This window comes from Balearica regulorum, chromosome 7 (assembly GCF_011004875.1).
Source record: "Balearica regulorum gibbericeps isolate bBalReg1 chromosome 7, bBalReg1.pri, whole genome shotgun sequence".
Lineage (NCBI taxonomy): Eukaryota > Metazoa > Chordata > Aves > Gruiformes > Gruidae > Balearica > Balearica regulorum.
In genome coordinates, this window is record NC_046190.1 from 25,326,050 (window position 1) to 25,346,551 (window position 20,502).

A 20,502-nucleotide genomic window follows, 5' to 3' on the forward strand; every position below is an offset into this window, starting at 1 on the left:
AAAGATGTATGCCATGTGTGAAGTTTTCAGTGCTTGTTCACTCTTCTTTGCTCCTTATTGACATTTCCTGGAATGATGCATTCATTAAGTGCTGTTGACATGGAAACAAGGGCAAGTGGAAACAAATGCCTGAGTTTATTTTAAATTAGCTTAAAAGTACATATACTAGATATGCTATCTTTGGTGGGGGAGCAAATGGTGATAACCTTATGAAGTCCTCTTAAGATATAAGAGCAAGAAAGGAAGTGCATGCATTTTGCATGGATTAACTTTTCAAGCTAAATCAGCTATTCCCATCCCAAAGGTTTGATTCTGTGAAATGCTGGGTCATCTTGTAGCATTTTCTGTTTCCTTGCAGTTTTGTTTTCTTTTATTGTGGTTTTGTTTTGTTTTAGTGTTTTTGGGTGGTTTTTGTTTTTTTTTTTTAAATTGAGATGGAACCTACTCATCTATTTTAAATAATCTTCCTATTGAATTTGGATGGTAATATAAATACATCTTTAAGAAGCCATAGGAGACTAGAAGTCCTTAGTAATGAAAATAATACTAATATAAATCAGTGAACTTACTGTTGAGGCTCTCTTGTAGCAGGAGGGATTGAAGTCTGTGGTGCTTTTGTATATGTTTTTTAGGTATTTAATGAGATGATTAGGGTATTCCCTTGTACCTGTATAATCTATGAATCTGTGCTACTTCACTGTTTGCATGGGGCCTTGTCATTTCTACAGTACTTGGAAGAAAAAAACCTCTGTGTTTGTTAGACATCAGACAGCCACACGACTTCCATCTGAGATTAGCCACTGTAACGATTTACAAGCACAGGCTTTTATAATGTTTTTTTCAGCCAAATAAATTGAAGTCCGTAATACCCCAATTTGTCTGTACTAACACGGTAAGTCACAACATAACTATAATTATTCTTACATGTATAGAGACACACTTTTCTATTTCATAGAGTTGTTTGCTACATTGAAGTAGAGCAGAGGATGTTAAAGTATTAGGAGGCGGTCTGGATTTCTGAGTGACTTGGGAGTCCCTCAGAATTACGTGGTCATCACCAAGCAGTGCCGAGGTTGCACAGAGGCTTTGTGATCCTCTGCCAGCATTGTGCCCTCTGTTCTGGAAGATGTTGGTTTAAGTTTATGACCTGGCTTCTTAGCTCTGTATTGAGGAAGTTTTGTTGCAGACAGAAATTCTGCAACCAGCAATATGCTGTTTGGTGGGGTAAGGATTTGGGGGTAGCGGTTAAAGTTTTTGATGGTGCAGAAGAAACGATTACAGGAGATAATCTGGTTTGGTGTCATAAACGTGTTTGCTCAATCCTTCTGATTTTTGTTTTCATCTCTCCCCATTTGAATGCTGATGTAACTTTGCCAATTTGAGGTTATTTATTATTTCTAGTTTACAATAATGTAACTGAGAGCATAATCAGCCTTTCAAAGTTTGAAATAGATATTTTACTTTTATGTTCTATGATTGTCAAAGAAAGGAAATACAATAGCACAGAAAACAGAAAAATTAAACAGTTTCTGAAAAAAAGAGCATGTTGCAGTTATGATATGAGTAGAGCTAGATATTTCTGCATTCTTCTGCACAAATATTTCTCAATTTTTCAGTGCCAGATTAATTTTGTGTTTTAAACTTAAATATTGATGCATATAGTACAGTTTTATATTCCAGTTTTTGTTAATAGATGTACAAAATAAAGGACTATACAGAATCTAGTTTTTACCATAGTCTCTCAATAAAGGTTGAGTAGAAGAGTTTATTTTCTCTTGAAACTCCTAACATATACAAATTTACTACACTTTTTTTCTAATAAAAGGAGAAAAAAACCCAAACACAAACACCCCAAAACATTATTTCTCCAAGTAATTTATTGCCACTTTTAAGATTTTCGTTTAGTGTGTCTCATGGGTGATGCCATTATCTTTTGGTATCAAGAGGCCAGCCACATTCTACAACTTGTCTGCTTTTCCAAGGGAGCTAATAAATGAGGCCCTTAGATACTATGATATTGTGTGGTCTTTTGTTTGTTTGTTTTATTATGCTATGGTGTTCACAGCTCTAGAATAAAAATTTCCTAGAACTGTTTGATAGTAGTAGGGAGTAGTGTACTGAAACTTATTAAAACTGAAGGAATTTTTATGCCGGAACCTAAATGGCTACTGAAAAAAATAGATCAGAATGAAATTACACAGTAGCTGTTTAACAAATAAGGAGTTGACATAAAAGTTGTTTACACCTATGTGTTTTGGACCAGGACTGACAAATTTCCTGCATATGTTTAAAATAGATTTTTTCCATTGTTCCATACCATCCTTGAAGGAACACTTACACATTCTCTTTGAACCCTTTTGCTTTACCGGTGAAACACTCTCCTAAGATTGTGTGAACCATCACTGGTTTTTTGGGAGGTGAGGGAATAGCCCAAGGACTATGTTTTAAGTAATGACCGTTACACAACACAGAACTAGAAACATAGACAGGATATAATTGCAAGGTAACTGATAGGTCTTAGTTTCTGTGTTTGTAAGGCAGAGTTAAGATGACAAGTCTGTGATTTGTTAATCAGTTAATCAGTCTGTAGAGTGAGTCAGTATCGGAGACAGTATTTCTTTATATAGAAACTTGAGTTGTGTATTGTTTAATAAATAGTAATAGCTGATCTCAAACCTGTCTTTGTTCTGTCCCTTTCTGAACTCCAACAAGTTTCTTCAAAGGAAGGCTTTGCCCCGTTGAGCTTTTGCCAATGTCAATAGCAACTGAATCCCAAACTCACTGCGTTTCTTTGCAAATGCCCCCTCAAGCCTGTCCCTCTTTTCCAATATCTTGACAGGTCTGTGTAAATCTGTTAAAATAATACTAATCACATGCAACACTTACAAAACTGGTAAATGAATTGTTAATCTTTATTGTCATTTTCACTTAACTAAGACTGAAATAACATGAAATATGATATTCTCTGGTCTTTTCCCACCTCTGAGTGTTCCTGTTTGTGTGTGATAGATATCTGTTATTAGCTGATTGTCACAGGACTCTTGGCACTGGGAGTCAAGGGGGGGGAGATGATTCTGAACAAAAGAAGATGCAACATTGCTTACATAGTTCATTTCCTTAATCCATCATGAATTAGATCGGTTTACCGGCAGTGATAAATGGATCTCTAAGCACCTTCCTGGTGTCTCTGGTTTTTTTCTGTCTCTGGAGCTCACCTTTATCTTCATCACCAAAGATAATAACCTTTTTTCACACCTCTGCAAAGATGTTAAAACCCAGTAACAGCAGTCTCAGCGCACATGAAGCAGTGCCAAATTTCAAAATGATTTAAAAAAAAAAAAAAAAAAAAAGAGGAGGGGGCAGGGCCTCTAACCTAAAATAAACATTTCTAAACTTAAAATGTAAAATTTAGATGGAACTTTCTTCATTAGTGTTCTCTTAACTAGTGATTTTACAAGTCTAAAACAGATGCAGTGTGTCATGCAATTTATGGATCCTAGTACCTGCCATAAAGTATTTTATGATGGCTGCATTCTGTGTTATTAGTAGCTGTCTTTTTCTGCAGCCATTGGTGTTTGATAATAGTCTTAAAACACCCAAAATTACTTACCTGCAAGCAACATTCCCGATAGTCCCTGTTGACAGTTTGAATAAGTTTAGTGCCCTTTTGTTGTACTTTACCTTCAAAACAAACTGATTGAACCATCAATAGCTCCTGAAAGCTGACAGAGGCATGTCATCTGGTCTAACCCTCTGATAGTAGGTTATCTGTGGGAGTTAACCTCCCTGCATTGTTAACTGAAATGTTTTATGTACTATGCAACTTTAGGATACTGCTGTGATAACCTTAGTAACTAAGTCATACATCACAGTAAAGAGATTTTGTGCAACAAATAACCCTGGATTAAATTTACAAGGGTTGAATTGATATTGTAAAGTGTTCATTCCAGGGCTTTGGTAATCCTTTACTGTATTTTTTATGGCAAACTTGTGTTACATTTAGATTGAAGCTGCATCTTCATATTTCTAGCTAAAATATACCCAGGAAGCCTGATGCTTTTCTTCAGTCATTTAATGAAATGGTATCATATTATTTTCATATAATATTCTTTTTATCCCACATTCAGAAAAAAGGAATATGAATAAATGTGATTGTGTTTTGAATCACCTTTTAAAAGAATTAATCACTGACATACCTTTGTTCTACTGGTGTGATAACCTTTATGGTACTTACTTTCTAATATTTGCTCTCCTTAAGGGAGTGCAAGTTTAAAAAACAAATCAACCCCAAACCTGTGACTCGCGGTGTAGTTTGCTGTTTAGTTTATGTAGGAGCGTTTTTTTGGTTTTGTTTTTGGCATTGGCAAGTACTGGTGCTCACTCTGTTTTTTGAAGTGCAGTCAGGATAGCTTAAAAATACAAAAATACATTTGTAGCAAGGAATGCTATTATAATTTTAAGCTCTTTTGAAATGATTGAGAGACTGACATTAGGGCTGTGATCCAAAGTCAGCATAGATGACAGTGCTGTCTTAGTCTGTTGTCATTTTTGTTGCAGCCTGCTTTTTGATGGCATATTTCATTCCATCATTAAACATTTGCTGATTTTCTAATACCGATGTTTTCTTCACCTGAATATTCATCTTTTCTCACCCTACACTTAGTGGGTGTCTTTACTCATTTTTAGCTTCACTCTTCTTCACTCTTGACATATTGTTTCCTTCTGTACATGTCTTCATTTGAAAGAATCTGTTGTCATCAGAGCTTTTCTGCCAGTAATGCAAGATGGATAGCTGCTCCTCCACTGAAAGACAGGGGCCAGCAAAATGCCAGGCAGGACTGGAAGGGCAGCCAGGAGAGCTGGGTGGCATCCGAGAATGTGTCAGTCTCGTAGACCTGTAGCTGTTGTTGAATAAATGGTCTTAGGACATGTTCTGTTTTGTAGGGTCACTCTCTCTCTCTTCTTCTAATGTAGTTGAAAGTCATAGATGGAGGATTCACGTTTAAATTGTCCGAGCATTTCAGTACTGAGCATTTTCAGTTCATTTGTTAACAATTTACGAAGCCGCTGCATCAGAGGAAAGGTGTACTTGACGGAAAGGTTTATTTGCAGCATTAAGTTTTGCTTGGTTGTAGAAGGGGGGTCTTAGAGTCTTTTTCACATGTTTAACTGGTCTTGAGAACAGTATTATAAGATAACTCTTACCTTTTAAAACACATTTTTTGTGTACTGTTCTTTTGCAAAATGTTATATTATGCAGAGTTTTCTACTACTTCTATTTCTTCCTCCCAGTACCAGAGGGATTGGGATGATTAGGAGGCTCTCTGACTGACTGGAGTTTTTTGCAAAGCAGCTAGGCATGGGGAACATTATCAATCACCTTTCTACCCCCTGCCAGGAAAAGTCTGGCATGTCCCTTGCTTTGCAACGTCTGCTTCACATTTGGTTGACTAAATGTAAATAACATGTACTTGAGGTGGTTAGATATTTTGATGTGCCTTACTTTGTTTCCGATCTGCCATGTTCTCTCTCTCTGCAAGCATGGAGGCAATGGTATTTTTCTGAGGCTAAAAAGCTGCTGTACTTTAAGTAGAAAGGATAAATAGAACACAGTACTGATGCATCCTAAAAAGAACTTTGAATTCTTAAAATATTTTTCATAAAAATAATCTCTCCCTTTGTGCTTCTGCATTTAATCCTGAGCTGGGATCCATATGTTGTAAGGAAACCTTGTCTCTCTGAAAGGACCAAATTGTAATTCTCCTTCCAAATGATACATGTGTCAAAATGTAGTCCTGGAATAGCAGACACCTGGAATAACTCTCCATGCTTTCTCTTGACCAATTATTTCTTTTTTTTCAACATTAAGAGTTTTGAATACTGACATACACTTCTTTCAAGACAAAGGATGGTGTTTTAGGATGTACGTTAGAAGGCAAATTGTGCTCCTTGCTGATTTGCTGATCATTGTGGTTTTAGGAAAATATAATAAAAATCTGAAGAAGTGTTGGCAAATGAATGTTTTCTGACAGTTCTTTCAGAGAAGATAGGTGGCAGTTTCCTGTGTCTCAGAGTGGTTTTCCCCTGCAATGTGGGATGAAATCTTTGGATTCACTCAAAAGTCCCTTTTCCAAACTGGCAATTCAGAACAATTTCCAATTTATTCTATTTCTGGGTATACATTGTTCCTCACTGTTACAGAGAACACACATGCCCATGATGATAATTTTCTTGTATGTTTGATCCATCCACCATTCCGTTGTTATGGGCAACTTATAACAAGCTTCATTTGAGAGAGTAAAGTATAACAACTCTTTACATAAGCTACATTGTGTGAAAAAGGTGATCAGACACAGGAAGCAAAGGCTCTTGCTCTTTATTGCTGTCATATTTCAGTCATTTAGTCTGTGAGTATGTCTTTGTTTACTACTGGATTTTAACTGTGTGCATTTCGCTGTCTGTCAGGTATTTTGTCCTGCACAAATTGACTAACCTGAAATTTCTTGATACTCGGAAAGTAACCAGGAGGGAGAGAGAGGAAGCCCTGGTAAGAGGTGCCTTCATGAAAGTGGTTAAGCCCAAGGATGCTAAGGTAGGAGAGTAAATGGAAGAAATAAGAACAATGTCATTCATTAACACTGTTTTAAAATAACTCCAAAAGCTTGGCTGTGTCTTTCGCTAAACTAGCAGACAAACTTTTCAAATGAAAGGACTGGTGAATGTGGTCAGGTGAGGGACAAAAGCCTTCGTAATTTTTCTGTGGCTTAATATCAAACTTTACTGTTGCATCTGGTTAATGGACTGTGGTTATGTTATCAAATTTCTGGTTTCCAACCTGTTTCGTATAACAAAGTAACTAATATGTGTCACTGAGCTTAAAGAAATATTTTTACCCTGTCTAAAGATATGTAACAACTGTGTGATATGCTTTTGTGAAAGAATGCAATTTTTCTGACAAGTTGTCCCCTGCCTTGGATGTAAAACACAAATGTCTGTCGCAGAGCTCACACCTTTGGTGTTTATTGGCATTTAGTGGACCAGCTGATTCTAATTTTGTATGATGTTACTTAATGTGATGTCCTGCTAATAAGCATTGACAACATCAGAAAGACAGTTTCAGTAATCTGAGCTTTTGATAACACTTGCATCAACTCTGGGCATACTGCATGCTGCTGATGCAAACAGAATGCGAATGTGAATTCTCCACTTTACCTTCTTTTTCCATTGTTGATCGATACACGATAACAGCAATCTGAGCTTCGGAGTGTTCTAGTGCTGCAGATCTTTCTTAAAACTCCACATAAGTTTTCAGTCTACTTGCTTTCTGTTTGCTGTTTTGTTCTCTAAAATATACCATCAATAATTTATTGCAGATTTCCAATAATGCTGAATAATAATGTAGCAGTTATGGAAATGCACTGTTTGGTAGCATAACAGCGTTGCTAGATAAATGCATTATCACAAGTACAATTGCAACGCATAACAAATTAATTCAGACTGATTCATTTATAACTATTAAAATGTTAACAGTTCTGATACAAGCGTAGCTTTGATACATTGTTTACCATTGCCTTTAGTTATTGCAGCTTCATATATGTAATAAATGAAATAATCTATTTCTAAGCTATTGTGGATATCTTATTCACAGCAAACCATCTTTGCTGAATCTGGCCAAATGCAACAGCATTATCTAATCAGATTTTGAATCTGGTGAAGTGGGTTTTTTTGTTTGTTTCTGGGTTGGTTTGCGGGTTTTTTAAATTTTATTACCGATTAGGTTTTTCATTTAGGAGTCTCCTCTTTGAATTTTAACCAACTTAATAGTGCAAGAGAAGAAAAAAAAAGTGTCTGTTTCTTAAATTCAAAGTTCCTTTTCTGGATGAAGCCTCTTTTTAAGTCAATAGCTAAGGGTAAATTACTTCACAAAAGTATGGATAACATCTTTATCTTTTATATCTGTAATTGAAACTTTTGTATAGCTTTGAATTATTTAGCCACTGAAGTCTTATGATAAAACATATGGTTATTTCAGCAAATTTGCAGAAGGCTCAAATTTACTGTTGTTATTGCCATACTAAAGGTTTTTTTTGTTCTTCTTCTTTATAAATGGTTTGGTACAAATTGCTGATGGTAAAATCATTGTAAATGCTTTTCATGGCATGAATTAATGCTTCTTAAGGTGCTACAAAATTACCCTCATCATACAATATTATATACTTATTACAGAAGTGTCTAATTTAAAATAAATATTAAATTGGATGCAGAACAGATTATAAACGTCTTAAAATTGTTTTGAATTTGTGCTTATTTCCTACGATATTCATGCTTGTAGTATGCATTCATGCAAGCTCTTTTTATGTCTGAGAACACTCACAGTCCTCTCTGCATATGTTTTCAGATGCAGATATATATAGCTATATAGCTATTTATATATGTAAGTATATAGCTATTTATAGCTATACTTAAAGACCATAACAGACAGACTTCCTCTATATATCACAAAGATGATGTGCACAATAACTATACTTTCAAATTCTATCATATGTTATATATTGAATACATAATTATTTTTTTTAAAAAATTCTTCAGCCTTCAGGTTTCCTGAATCTTATGCTCTCTGTTTATTAGTTTCCCTCCCATATAGCTGAGATTTTTGACCAGCTTCAGCCAAATCTAACAGACGGTGGTAATATATTCTAAGCTTTCTGAAGCTAGTTAGAGGAGAATAGACCTTGATCCAAACTAAGAGGAAGACTGCAGCACATCCAGTATTGGTCATCAGAAAAACTCCTTGAGAAGTTGACCTAGTGATATAAGACCCTGCTGATAATGAACTTCCTAAGAATGCTTTTTTCCTTCCCCCTAAGGTAGTAGCCTCTGTGTCAGCCTATGCTTGCCAGGAATGGACTTGGAGCGATTAGTATTGATGTTGGTGGATGCCACAGGAAAATGTTGTTCTGCCAGATGTAGCTACAACAGTGAGCCTATCAGACTTGCTTTTTCAAGAAAAAAACAAAACCAAACCAACACCAAAAATACTAAGTTAGGTGGGGTGGGTTTTTTTCCTCCATTGTGACAAGCAGGAGATGGTATGGCTTATTCAGCATAAAAAGCAGACTGATGATCTAAAGAGGCTGTGATATGGGGAGTTGTTTTCATTTTTGTCTTGACATGAAATATTTGGGAGAGCAAAATACCCCACCAAGAAAAAATACACAAAATGAGAATAAAAGCAAGAAATTTCCATCTGACTAGCTTGTGTTTACTCAAATGCAAAAGTATCTAGCAATCACTAGTCATCACTAAGTCATAAATATTTTATTTTGTATAAATTTTTTTACCTTCATTTTCCCCTCTTTTTTCATTTTTTTTTAACAGAACACTGCACTTCCTTGTGCTTTGCTTCATTTCATCCTTTGTTTAAAATGCATCTGTTTGTGATATGACTGTCTTATGGAAAGATGCAGTCATTTATTAGAAAACAGTTTAATGTTACAATGCAGTGTTCCATCTCGCTATGTAAGTGAGCTAAACTTCATTATTCTGTGATGTTTATGCTTTCTTTTGTCAAAATATTGAACATTGTATCATGCCTGATTTTAATAAAGATTGGGTAAGCCTGGCTGGATAAGAGGCATTGAGCCAGATGAGGAAGCCTTGTTTAATGACCAGACCACGACCTCATTTCACTGGCATAAGTGTGGATCAAAGTGGAAGATGCCTGTCCAGTGTGAAGTGTGTTTCTGGGCATGACAGCACTTCACATCAGAAAGACAGCTCAAGAATACGACAGTCAAAATTGCTTAATTACATCCTAGCTTTGTAATTATTCATCCCTGCTTCTACAAAGAATACAGTTGTCATTTCTTGACATAATTATTTAAAACTGTACCCTTCTTTGGATTACAGGTGTAAGAATTGTGCTTCCAACTGTTTCATCTTTAAAACTTAGAGAAGCAAAACAGAATGTGATTTGAGAATGCATTTTAAGAGTCCACATTTTTACATTGCATATGATATAAGTAAACAAAATGAAATTATGATGTATCAAAGCACATCATAATTTCATGTTTTAAAGGTCTATATTCATGGTCATTTAATCTAGATGATAAAATGTGGATATATTCGTTATATCTAAAGTATGGTGCCATGAATAGATACACGCTGTCACAGGTCTCTTTAAATATAAATTTAATTGGTTAATACTGGGTCAATGCACTTGCTTTTATAAAATACCTATATTTCCCAGTATTTTTCAACCCCTCTGCCCAAAAACTATTTTTTAGCTTACTGCATTTTTAAGGTTAACATTTTTATTAGTTTTATTTATAGTGGTAAAAGCAAGCAGTGTGCATTAGTCACATGTAACGGTCTCACAGCTTATAGGACCAAATCATCAGTGGGTATCCATGGGTATCCTTCCAAGTACCTAACTTAATACTGTGCGGAGTTATTCTGCTTTTTTGCAACTTTACCAAGAGCATCTTGTCCACTTGGTTATAAAGGAAACTCTGTACAACAAAAGATGGCAGTGTAGGTGTTTTGAATTCCCCCCCCCCCCAGAGGCATTGTTTTCATCACATGTTATTATAAAACCTGACATAGCATTTGTTCTCTAAGGAAATAAAACGGAGACACTTAAGCATAAAGGCAAGTCTAATATCTGTGTTTCATGTAATGATTATATGTGATTCTTGCTCACACTATCACTTGGAGAATAGAGGGAGATTATTTTATTATGATGTGAAAACTAAATATTTAGGCAGTACAGCTTTAAGAAATAAGATGAACTAAAATCTACAGTGTTGCTTTCAGATCATTTTCAGCATTCTTGTGTTTAAGCTCATATTGTTGATATGCTTTTTCAAATTCTACTAAAATCAAAATGCATAAGGAGTGATTTTAGTAATTTTTGTCCTTAACTATTTGACAGAAATCATATTTTTCTTAAATAGATGTATCCTATGTGTTTCCAAGAATTTAGGCAAGGCACTTTTGCTAATGCATCTCATGGACCTTTTTCCACCCCCCCTGAAATTAGGAAAATAGGAATGGTTTTAAAAAGTAAATAAAAGGTGACAGATAAACCTTTGGAGAACATCTATATTGCTCACTTTTTTTTTGCCTTTTACTAGCACCATTGTGTAGAGATCTTGGCTTATGAACTTACAGCATTTGAAGTAGATACAGAGCAAAGGGCTTCTAAAGTGTAAGGAATCATTGTGTCAATGAACTACTAGCTAGTAAGATACCTCTTTGAGAGAGCTTCTGCATAACAGGGTTTCTTACCATCCAGAGATCAAGGTTTCCCACACTAAACCAGAACATTGTCATGAATTTAAGACCCCAACCTAGACTGCGATGCAGGAAGTAATGTTGCCTTCAAAGACGTTGTAGCAGTCATGCTGCTATTTGGCACACTGAAGTGTATCCATTTTGTTCTTGGAAAGTTTAAGTATTTTAAGCAAAAGTCCATTACATGATGGGTCCATAATCCCCTATGACTAATCAAAATTAGGATTAAAGAATAATTGGGGGGAAAAAAAGCACCAGAATTTATATTTCTACGTATGAACACTTTGGTGGTTTAGAAGAAAATGTTGCTGAGTAGGGTCTGCCAGATACAAGAGTGGTGCTTCCTAGAACTAAGCTGACAGAGCTAAGTTCAGTCATTTAAAAATTTTCATTTTAAAACTCCCATTATCTCAAACAAAGCCCATGATCCAAAACAAATGTAAGCAAACATAGCTATATAAAAATTTTATGAAATAATTGTGTGCGAATAACATTTGGTGTGGGGTTTTTTTTGTGTCCCGTCCCCCCCCCCCCCCCCCCGACTGGTGGATTTTACTTCCTTTCTTAAAACTGTGGCATGATATCTCGAACCTAAGCCTTTCTTTGGCCTACAGGGGAATAGGTATGATGATTAGTGTGTTGGAATAAGAAAAGCATTGTGAAATTCCAACATTAAGAAACGATCGAGGTGTTGGAGAACTGAGAGATGACCTTAGATTTTTCCTTCTTTTTTCCAATTCCTTATGGTATACTGGTCCACATTTTTTTTTTTTTTTTTTATTTAATTTGGAAGTTTAGATTCTTGTATGTTTGTATTATCCAATTACTTGAAAAGAACAACAGAAGAAACTTTTGGATATGATCCAATCCTTGAAACATCAAATAGTTATTTTCTGTCTCTCTGAGAATATCTGTGTGTCCCCTCCATAGTCACATTACAATAATAGCCGTCTGGTATGTGTATGTGTGTGAGCTCACCACAAAATACAGTGAATCCAGAAATGGAATTTGAGTCATAAATTCAAGAATACTTTGTTCAGAAGACTTTAAAAAGGTCACTAAAGAAGTCCTCATTTTTTGCAGCAACAAAAAATCAGTTCCCAAAATATGGATATGTCTTGATTCAATGTTGAGAGATAAAATCTGCTAACACATCTCATGATGTTTCTAGGGTAAATTAGTGACATGAGATTTTAAGAAATGGGAAATCTAATTATTGTAGCTGTGCAAGTGATAAGGCGCTTAAGGGTGTGACTGAAAAGTTATATACAAGACTAATAAGCAGAAAGCTGGTAGTTCATCAAATGGTTAATGAAGTTCTGTAGAAGACACCTGCAAGAGACTGTGGAGAATGATATATGGACCTGTGAACACACACATACGGTATATAAGGATACAGGTCAGCAAGCAGTGCTACTGTAGTTTGGATCTTGCCTAATATGTAGTCTTTGGATGATATAATTCAGTATTTGGATGAAATAATTCAGTAATTAGCAATATGTTCTTTTACATTTCCTTTGTTTATGTGTCAAATTAAATGCGCATATGAAGGAGAGCCATAGACTACATGCTTTGGTTGAAATTGTCATGCAATCGATCCTACTGTCTTTGCGTATGATCAATAGCAGACCAGTGTCGTGCTTGCTACATAGCCTGTTGTCCTAGTGAAGAAACCTAACAGTAAACTTGATCTGGCTGTGAATTTGTGCATCATATGAGGAAGCTCTTGCTCCTGGAAAAGGTGGAATTAATAACAGGATCTACAGCAGTCTGCTAAGGCCAGTCAGTAAAGAGTTTTCAAAGTGCCTGCAAGGGCAGCTGTGTTAAAGCAAACTGAAAGGCAGGCTTGGGAAAAGGCAGAGGGAAGAGAAGGGTCAGTAGCCAAAGAGGAAGCAAAGACAGGTAATGATAGTAAAGTTGAAGATGAGAATCTGAGCTACGAGGAGCTTGGAAAGTAAGCAGCTCACATGCAATACTTGAATCTGCAAGCTAAGACATTTAAAAGGAGTTGATTTTTTTTTGTTGTTGCTGTATTTTGTGTCTTAACATATGACAGGTCACATGATTAGCGAGAAAGAACCTCAATCACTAAATGAGAGAAAAGCAATGAGTTTAAACAGTGGGGACTGAGCTGCAAACATGCAGCTGCCGAAATAGCAAAGGAATGTATTCTCTTTGCTTAGCCTGCTGTAATGTAAAAGAGGAAGAATAGACACATGTGGGTCATATGTGAGTTAGAGTAGGGGGAAAGACTCTTCATTGTCTGTTCTTGTGATAATTCTTGAAAAACTGGTATATATTTAGTTCTTTGGGAAGGTATTCTGTAGGCTACATTGCATTATTTAATTGCTATTGAAGATACAGAATGCAAAAGGTGATGTCTCTTTCCTAAAATTATTCCTTTAAAAAAAAAAAAAGTATATGATTGTCATGAAGCCAGTGTCCTTTTAGCCATTAATGATCCCAATGCACTTTTCACATAGGAAGGGGTGTTACTCCTGGAGCCCTGGCCTGATTCCAATTCAGGTAATTACATTCTGCCCCCATGGATTTCTCTGCAGTCTCAATTTACGAAGGCATTCTTCTCCACCTTCTGCCCTAAACTGTTATGTGGTGTTGCAGTGTGCTAGTTAACCAGCTGCTACTTTGCACCTGAAAGGTGTCTGTCTTTCAGTAGTAGTGAGCAAACTGATCCCTTTGTAAGACTTATTTAATATTTGTAAAGCACTTGGAGATTCTCTGATGAATGGCAATAGGCACTATATATCATTAACACATCCATTTAACTGAAGAAGCTAGCATGACAACTTGTTTGTTACTGCTGTTATTAATTTTTTTTAATTTTTTTTTTTCTATTTGTGGGTTCAGAACTATGGAAACTTCAATTATTAGATGTTGCAAGCATATGGCCTGGCTTTTGTCTGGTGATCATCCTGTTCAGGCTACTTAACAAAATGCGATTCAGGATATCAGACCACAGGGCAAGAATCATGATTGGTTTAAATTCCCAATGGATCAATATGGCTAGAATTTTATCCTATAAATTTTGTTTGTTTTTCTTTTGGAAATGGAAACACTACTGCTGTATAAGCAGAGCTCACTGCACTCTTCTGTAATTCCTCTTTCCAGAAAAACTGATGCGGTGGATCTCATTATCAGATGACACCACTGTTAGGCATAGGAATTATTTGTATGTTGCATTTTGTCAAAAAAAAAAAAAAAGTATTTAATATGGCATTGGCAAAACTCTGGGCCAGTTTATATATATTCTTTTGTTCCTATAGGTGATTTTTCCTAGTGCCCCGGACTTTGAGGCACTATGTGTCTCATGTACTCTCAATCACGTTGATGAGTCATTCCCATTAAAATAGTAGCAGTCTTAAGTGTGATGGTTAGAGTATACGTTAATTGCTAGCCATGAAACAGAGGTCCAACTATAACTTTTTCTTTTCCCTCCTGAAAGCTGCTTGTCACAGTAAGATTTCTAACAGAGAAAATCAGTGGCAAACTACCACTACCAAAGGGTCTACTGGTAATTTTGTAGATGTGAAGCACCTAGTTCGAAAGTTGGAAAGAACTGTCTTGGCTGAGTTTATATTTATTGCTCGTTTTGACTATGATTGGATGTCATATAGTTTTCACAGCAAGCGCTGCAGTGTATATGTATGTTGTGTTAGCACCTGGCTTCACTGTTTCACTAACCCATCAAAAGATCACCAGTTGTTAGAGATAAATGCAGTGGTCACAAGGGCCATTGCAAATGAAGACAACAATAATTTGTTGTTGTGAACTTCTCAGTAGTGTATCTTGCAGTAAGGGACAACATGCTGTCAGGAAGATCATGACATAAACAGAGTTGTATTTTATGTCAACTTAACCAAATTCATTGCCATCCTCCCTGGCAGAGGTTATACTGCATGGTTTTTAGAAACGTGATTCTCTCATACCAAGCAACATTGTATGAACTTTAAAATACTTTTCTATATCATGCTATCACAGTTATGACTTGTTCTTTCGCACTAAGTTATGTTGCCACATAGTTTTAGGTTCCTGATATTCTGAAGAAGTTATAGAGTTTTAGATAATAAGAATAGTTTAATTGAACATGCATGTTCAATTTGACATCCATGAAATGAATAATTGCAAGTCACATTATATAGATTATTATAGTTGTTGTCATTACATCTCTGTGTATTCTTCTGTTTTTCAGTAGTCTCTTCTCTTGTTGGTAAATACTAGGATTTACATTACTGAAAGCTTTCCCTGGTGTTTACAGGGTAATTTTTCTGTATTTCACTGTACTTTTCTATTTCTCTGCTTTCAATTTCCTGCTTAATTCTTCTTGCCTTCTTCCCATCTCCTTGATTCATAGAGAGCATGGAAACTGAACAGAAAGTATTTAATTGGAGCATTTTACCGGATCTTTGTGATTCAAATGATTACTTTTTCTTCTTTTCAGCCTTAAAGTACTACTTTCCTTCATTAATGTAAATCTTTTCAGAAACTTTCTCTTATGATGTAGTCAACAACTTTGTGGTAGTGAAGTTTTTATATCCAGACCAAAGAAGTAAATAAACAAATAAGAAATAGAGTGCCTTCAACATGTCATTCTCTGCAAATTGTTGTTCCCCTAGTATTTGTTTTTGCTTGCCGTTAGCAAAATGTTTTTGGTTGCACGATGACATTTTTAATGATATCTGTAGTCCCTGAATCTACAGAAGTGGATTTTTTCTTCCATGTGTTTAGTTTTGATATCAGTGGGATCGTGGTCAAAAAGAACAGTCTACAGCGATCTGCAGGTTACAAGTTCAGGTGTGAAGACCTAAAGATCGGGGGATAAAGGACCATGTCTTTGTCATATAAACTGTGGTGCAACCACATCATATAGCATCTTGTTGTGAAATGAATGCTAGGTCGTTTATAGTGTTGCCACAGTCAAATTTGATGGATGGAATAAGAGGACAGGAACAAAATGAATGCACCTGGTATTGGCTAATATTTCTAATCACTTTGGAAACAGTGCAAGTGCCTAAAAATAGCAGTCCAGTGCCAATTCAAATACCCTAAAGTATACAGTGGGTCCCTGTATGGCTGGCAGATAAGTATCTATGGGAGATGCAAGCTTTTCTGGAGCCACCATGGGAGGCCAGACCCAGATGCTGTAGGGTGGCTAAAATGGCAGTAGAAGCTTGTGTTTAAGCAGCTCAATCCTGCCTTTCCTGTTGCGCTAAAAGAGAGACTGTGTGCTGTAAAATATTGACAGGTCAAAACACCAGAGCATTATAATAATAATCCTCCCCTGCACCAGCATCAGCCAGAGTGTGGTCCAAGAGGCATATAGGGCTGGTAGTGATGAGGTCATCTCTTAAAAGCTCAAGCATATCAGTCATTCTCTTTTCATTAATGACTAAGAACATGACCAATTTGTAGCTGGTTTATGAGTTATTTCAGGAAAAAGGATTAATAATATTTTTTTCAGAGGAGGACTAATATTTCTCTCCTTGTCTCCACCCTTACCAGAAATGAATAGGCCAAAGGGATCTTTTGTAAGAAATTCTGAACTTTTTTGCCTAATGAATTTCTAAAACTTCTCCCTTTGTCAAAGACGAAAGGAACAGCAAAGTTTTATCTGCTTCCTTAAAATCACATTGAACTTACAGATTCTGGTTCCAGCTCCTGAATGTTAGTTGAGGCCGATGCTAACCTCATTGTGTTAAAATACAGGGAGAATAATTTTACTGAATTCTGTGTCTGGTTGCAGAACACAGTGCTAATTATACCTTGTCCTAATCAGGTTGGCCATTGAAAATCTTACCCAGTTTTGAATGAAGCCTCCTCTGCCATTAGGAACTTCTCTGATAAGTACAGAAAACTTCAATCGTGTTTCAAAAATGGCATTGCTTTGAATCCTGTTCAGTGAATGGTCTGTTTTGGAGCTAAGGCTTCTTGTGACTTTAGCAGGCATGGAATGGGTCCTTAAGTTATGTCCATTTAATTTTTAAGTGTATTTAAGGTATGCTTCAGTTCTAATGAATCAAATGTCCTTATATCAAGGCACCTAGTAAACGCATGTGCGTTGTCCCAAAGATGATTCGTTTCACTTTCAACCTTGGTGGGGCTTGAAAACCTTAGGCATTCTTTCTTGTAAAAGAACATGTGGGATATTTGCTTAATAATTAAATTACCATTGCCTTTGTGTTTCTAATTTATTAGCTTGAAGCAGAAGGAGATGAAGTTTTCTGTTATGTCAATACAGCAAACTGTCCTACATATTTTGCTCTGGCAAGTTTCGTTAGGAAATGGATTGCTTGGGTTAAAATAAGAAGTAAATTCAGGATTGAGAAATTAAGACTTTTTTTTTTCTTCCCACATTGTAAGACTAAATATTCAACTTTGTTCACATAACGATTACAAACAGTTCACTGTGTAGGCCAAATGCTCTCTAATGCAGTAAAATTAAGAAATAATATGCTTTGAAAGTGATTTATGAGTGTGGTTAAACTGCCAGATTTACAAAGAAATAGTTCAGATCTTGGGAAGCCTCAGGAGTCACGTCAAAAATGAATTTGACCATGATTTAAACTGCTACTTTTCTTACATGACATTTAATATGTGTACTTTGGAGGCCCATATGTCTTTAATAAAATAGCATTAAGTTTTAAATATGATATGAATGCAGTCAGTTTCTAAATTCATAACCTTTTCCACAACTCCAAAATGCTAACCAATAAGGGAGTCATGCATGCAATAAAACATAAACCTTAGAAAATAGTTTTTTATTAGAATGGTTAGACAGTTGGCAGCTGTGTTGTAATGTAATAAATACATGCAGCCAACGTGGGTTTATCAGTCTTTGTTTACACTGTAAGCAACTGGGACCAGACAACTAATTATAACTGAGGACCAAAGGTCATGAAAAGTATATTTTGTCCAGTGAATGTGTACTTGCTAGGTGAACCTTATAATGCTAAGAAAAGTAATTTATTAAATAAGAAGCACTACAGTATGCTTCCCAGTTGAATTTGTCTGAGAATATAATGTTTATTAGGGAGTCACATACTTTAAGACTGAAGTACTAAGTATTTCAAAAATTATGAAAAGACATACACAGTTTACAAAGGATTTCAATGTTTAGCAAATGGTGGCCAAAAGAGTTCAGTGCTTTGTGAAAACAGAAATACGGGAGTCTGGTCTACACTGAAGTTTATGCTTAATAACAAAAATATGTTAGCATATTTTTGAGGGATATTTCTTTGCAATGCGCGGTATTTTATTAATTTTGTTAAAATAAAGTATTTTAAGATTACTTTCTGAAACAGAAACTAGCCCACAGCAAAACTAGCTTTCTAGATACCTTGAGCTTTTATTCAGAACAACAGATTCTAGTTTGCTTGCTGAGTTACCCATTTGTTCAACATGCATAGAACAGTACTGCAAGCCTGATCACATATTCTAGGTAGTCTGACATTCTAATGAAAGCTATTGAAATGGTGTGGGAGTTGGGAAAAGACAGATTTTCTATGTACTCTTAAGAGTGTGTGGGGGTGGGGGATAAAAACTTGATTGTGGTATACTTTTTCCTCCAAAATGCTTTCGATGATTTGATTTCTGGTTAGTGTGGTTCTAGAAAAATGGCAAAAAGTAAATTAAAAAAGTCTGCTTTGAGATGTACTACAAAGCATATATTCAAATGCTAATCTGTAGTCCTCCAGAATTATAGGTCCCCTAGAGCATCCAGAAAATTATTAACAGCATGTAATCCAGCTCAGTGTGAATGCATCTTTGCTCTGTTAGCCAAATCTTTACATAGTACAAATCATTCTACCTATAAAAGCACAAATATGTTATTGTTCTCAACAGGCAATTTAATGCAGCTATAGGGAGGAGAATAAGAGAAAAGAAGATTACAAGCTAGCTGATCATGCTTTTATTTCTCTTAAATCTCTCAGCATTTCTCTGTGGTTGTACTTGTTTAAAGATTGTACACAACTGTGCTGTCTATATGATTTGGAAAGCAAATCACCCTAAATATGAAGTTTCAATGGGTGTAGTTTTTAGAAGATTTGATACATTTATAACAAATGTACATTTTTACCTCAGAAGCAGTGCTGAACCTGTAATCTTTTTCTTTTTTTCCTTATAATTCTTTTGAAGATGTAAGTTTTGCTGTAGAAAGCTCGTTTTTATTTGCCACCCAGTTGTGCAGCTTTAGCTGCAGAAGAGCTATTAAAGTTAATTATTTTCCTGAGGGTTTTATCAAAAGGACTATTAGTGTGAATATATACAGAAAGTACATGAATGAGGAAGAAAAATGTTTTATTGAACTAATACACAACTATGTCCAGTCATGATGTGGAGTCAGGATCCTGCTCCAATGGTATTATGTCAATGTGACGGAGTTCAACTGGTACTTCTTGTAAGCAAGGAAGTGGATCCACTCTAGCATAAGTCTGTGGATTGGGGTCATCTTTTTATTATAGCATTCTGATATTTTTTTCCCTGCTATTATTTTGCCCCCAGATTGCAGCTTGTGGCTCTCACTGTGAAGTTTTGCATCTATATGAAACTAATAGTTTTGCATTTTGTGTTGCTTTTGTTATTTTCCACTAAGCGTGTGTTGCTATGGTATACAGGTACTACCTAATCACCAATGATGGGAAATTTACGTAGCACGTTTAGATATGTGTAAGCAGTCAGCCTATTATTATTATTAGTTGCCAATGGAAAACGTGAACTAAATATTTGTTTTAAAGTGAAAGGTGGAGGTACTAACAGGAAAGCAGTAGTCTCCCTAGGAAAAAGAATGGAGTGGTAGAGGTGAGGAATGTTCCTGTTCTACCTGTTCTCATCAAGCACTAACTGGAAGAAACTGTACATAGTTCTGTGGAAAAATAGCATTCCTGAGTTTGAAACAGGATGTCACTTGTATGCTTTGCAGTTAGCTACAGGTCAAGTCCATTGGATTGTTGAACATAAAGCATAAAACATCCGTGCTGCTGGGTCTTAGAGCTACTCTTGGAGAACTTGCTCACTTTTGCATGCATTTTGGCGGGACTTGTGTGCTTTGTTTCATATTGTATATTGTTTCAGAGATGTTTAACAGGCCACAATATTAATCCATTGCCCCAGGTCTGCTCAAATTTATAACTATGTTATTTTTGTATAATGTCCCCCAGCTTTTTCCCTTCCTCTTATGTGATGATTTTT

General features: G+C 35.8%; 1 protein-coding gene across 1 annotated transcript in view; it reads left to right on the plus strand.

Moving 5' to 3' along the window:
* The window catches only part of LRMDA (leucine rich melanocyte differentiation associated), a 677,396-nt gene that overhangs the window by 389,225 nt on the left and 267,669 nt on the right, over positions 1-20,502 (plus strand). Inside the window, exon 5 of the mRNA XM_075758625.1 lies at positions 6,466-6,592. Coding sequence (XP_075614740.1) covers positions 6,466-6,592 — 127 coding nt within the window. The remainder of the gene's footprint in view (positions 1-6,465; positions 6,593-20,502) is intronic.